At 18.6% G+C, this 2,167-nt stretch overlaps 1 protein-coding gene across 1 annotated transcript; it reads right to left on the bottom strand.

Annotated features, from left to right (window-relative positions):
• Window position 1: 1 nt before the first annotated feature.
• Window positions 2–1,981, bottom strand: LOC102673127. The gene is made up of 6 exons (XM_006623602.2): window positions 1,678–1,981; window positions 1,322–1,474; window positions 1,114–1,244; window positions 735–867; window positions 418–534; window positions 2–129 (listed from the first exon to the last, which is right to left on the bottom strand). The coding sequence occupies exons 1-6, from the start codon at window positions 1,784–1,786 to the stop codon at window positions 17–19; spliced, it is 756 nt and encodes a 251-aa protein (XP_006623665.2). The 5' UTR covers window positions 1,787–1,981; the 3' UTR covers window positions 2–16.
• Between the last annotated feature and the right edge of the window lie 186 nt (window positions 1,982–2,167).

Genomic DNA, 2,167 nt, shown 5'->3' with positions numbered 1-2,167 from the left:
ATAACTATTTATATAATTATTCTTTATATAAATTAATCATAATACCTCTTGGATTTTGTGTTGTGCCATAGTTAAAACTTGTTACAGTATTTGAGACACTATCATAATACTGCAAACATCCATTTGGAGCTATAAAAAGAATTCTTTATCAATTGGTATATTTTGATATTATATTATTTTATTTTATTTTAAATATTAGATGATTCTTCACTAATTTTATATAATTTAAAAAATATATATTTTCTTAATATTATTACAATTTTAAAAAATATATATATTTATTTTTTAAAATATAAAAAAATTATAAGTTTTATAAATAAAATTATTACTATTTTTTTATATAATATAATACAAGCAAATTTATAAATTTTATTAATTATGAAATATATTTAATAAAAAAGGATATAATATGCATGCCTTTATATGTAGAATCACAAGGTAATTGTTGAATTCTTATATTCCAACGATCTTTATATTTAGAGTTAGTATCAACTGATATCATAATGGGTGTGTCACCATTGAAATCTATATATACTGAAAAATTTAAATCAATATTTTAAATTAATTGTATCATTTAATAATAAATATATTATACAATTAAATATTTAATATAATCATTATAATATATTCATTTATAATTATATAGTTATATAATTAATTTTTATATTTATATTTAATTATTATTAATTTTTATAAGTTTATATTTAATTATTTTTAGTAGTTTTATTTATTACAATGTTGGTTTGCATTTTCTCCACAAATTCGAGGTACTATACTTCCAGATCCAGAAACTAAAAGAAACTCAAAATCACAAATTCCGCTAGCATTTGGTGAAGCAAGAGTAAATTCCAAGAAATCCAAACGTAGCTAAAATCAATTTGACATTATAAATTGATATTATTTTATGATATTATAAGTTATATAAATATAATGAAAATCAGAAAATAAGAATATATATTACACGTTAAATTAATTTTATAATTATATTTACTATATTTCATCATATATTTTGTCAACATTTCTATTCAGTTCAATAATATAATAAATTTCAAAAATAATTTTTATCAAATAATAATATAAATTTAAAGTTTTAAATATATTTTATTAACTTACTTGACAGATATTTGAATTACAACGTTGTACTGTTATTGTACATCGACCTTGTCCTTCATAAGTTGTTGGATATTCTGAATTTGTAAAATATGTATTATTTACATTTGTTGTGGAACTACACGTTTTTTGAACTGTAGACATAAAATTCAAGTACTTATTAAATCTTATAAATATAAAAAAAAATTAATTAAATTCTTAAATTACTTACAAACACAACAAATGCCATGTCCATTTGCACAGGTACCAGATGGTGTTCCACCATAATCACGACATTCTCTTCTAGTAAAACAGGTACCATTTAAATTGTTGCTAGCAAGGCATTGTGAGTTTGCAAAACGAATAACACTGAATAGCGGGAAAACTGTTTAAAATTCATTTAATAATTTGATATTATTTTTATATATGAATATTTATATTACAATAGCAAAAATTAAAATATAATTCTTAATAATTTATTAAATTATATAGTTTTATATAATTTTTATTATTTTTTCAATTTCTTTAATATTATTTATAAATACAATATAATATTTTAGAAATAATACTTATTTTTCTATTACTTACATCTTCCACGAGTCATTGAATTTTGAATTTCAATAATATTATCATTATCTAATCGACAATTAACGTAATTTCCAAAAAAAAAAATTGTGAACCAAACTATACGGAACATCTTTCAAATTATAACTGTTCAAAATACATACAATTCTACTTTAAATTTTGTACAACGGTATCCAAGAAATTAGAACAATTAGCATGTAAATGAAAAGTAACTTACTATCTGCTTATGTTTACATAACTGGATTGTTAAAATATTCATTACATATAAAATTCGATTCAAGACATAATATAAATTATTTAAATATATTTTACACTTTATTAATTAGCTAATTTATTAAATTCAGATAATTTTAATAAAATCAAAGCAAATTTCTATAAATAAGTTTTATTAAATGTTTAGAATAATGAATATAAAAATAAGAAAGAAAAAAAGAAATAAAATATATTAATATCGATTTAAATTGAATCACGATAATTTTTTACAATAAAAATA

This window comes from Apis dorsata, unplaced genomic scaffold (assembly GCF_000469605.1).
Source record: "Apis dorsata unplaced genomic scaffold, Apis dorsata 1.3 scaffold_920, whole genome shotgun sequence".
Taxonomy (NCBI): domain Eukaryota; kingdom Metazoa; phylum Arthropoda; class Insecta; order Hymenoptera; family Apidae; genus Apis; species Apis dorsata.
Note: the sequence above shows the minus strand (reverse complement) of the source record. Positions and strands in the feature narration are given on the sequence as shown.

Bases quoted from the DNA above. Each gene is read 5' to 3' on its own strand.
- LOC102673127 (XM_006623602.2), bottom strand. From the start codon at position 1,786: ATGTTCCGTATAGTTTGGTTCACAATTTTTTTTTTTGGAAATTACGTT. The intron at 868-1,113 runs GTAAGTTAATAA...AATTGATTTTAG, and splicing joins GTAATTCAAATATCTGTCAA to CTACGTTTGGATTTCTTGGA. The intron at 130-417 runs GCATGCATATTA...TTCTTTTTATAG, and splicing joins TTGTGATTCTACATATAAAG to CTCCAAATGGATGTTTGCAG.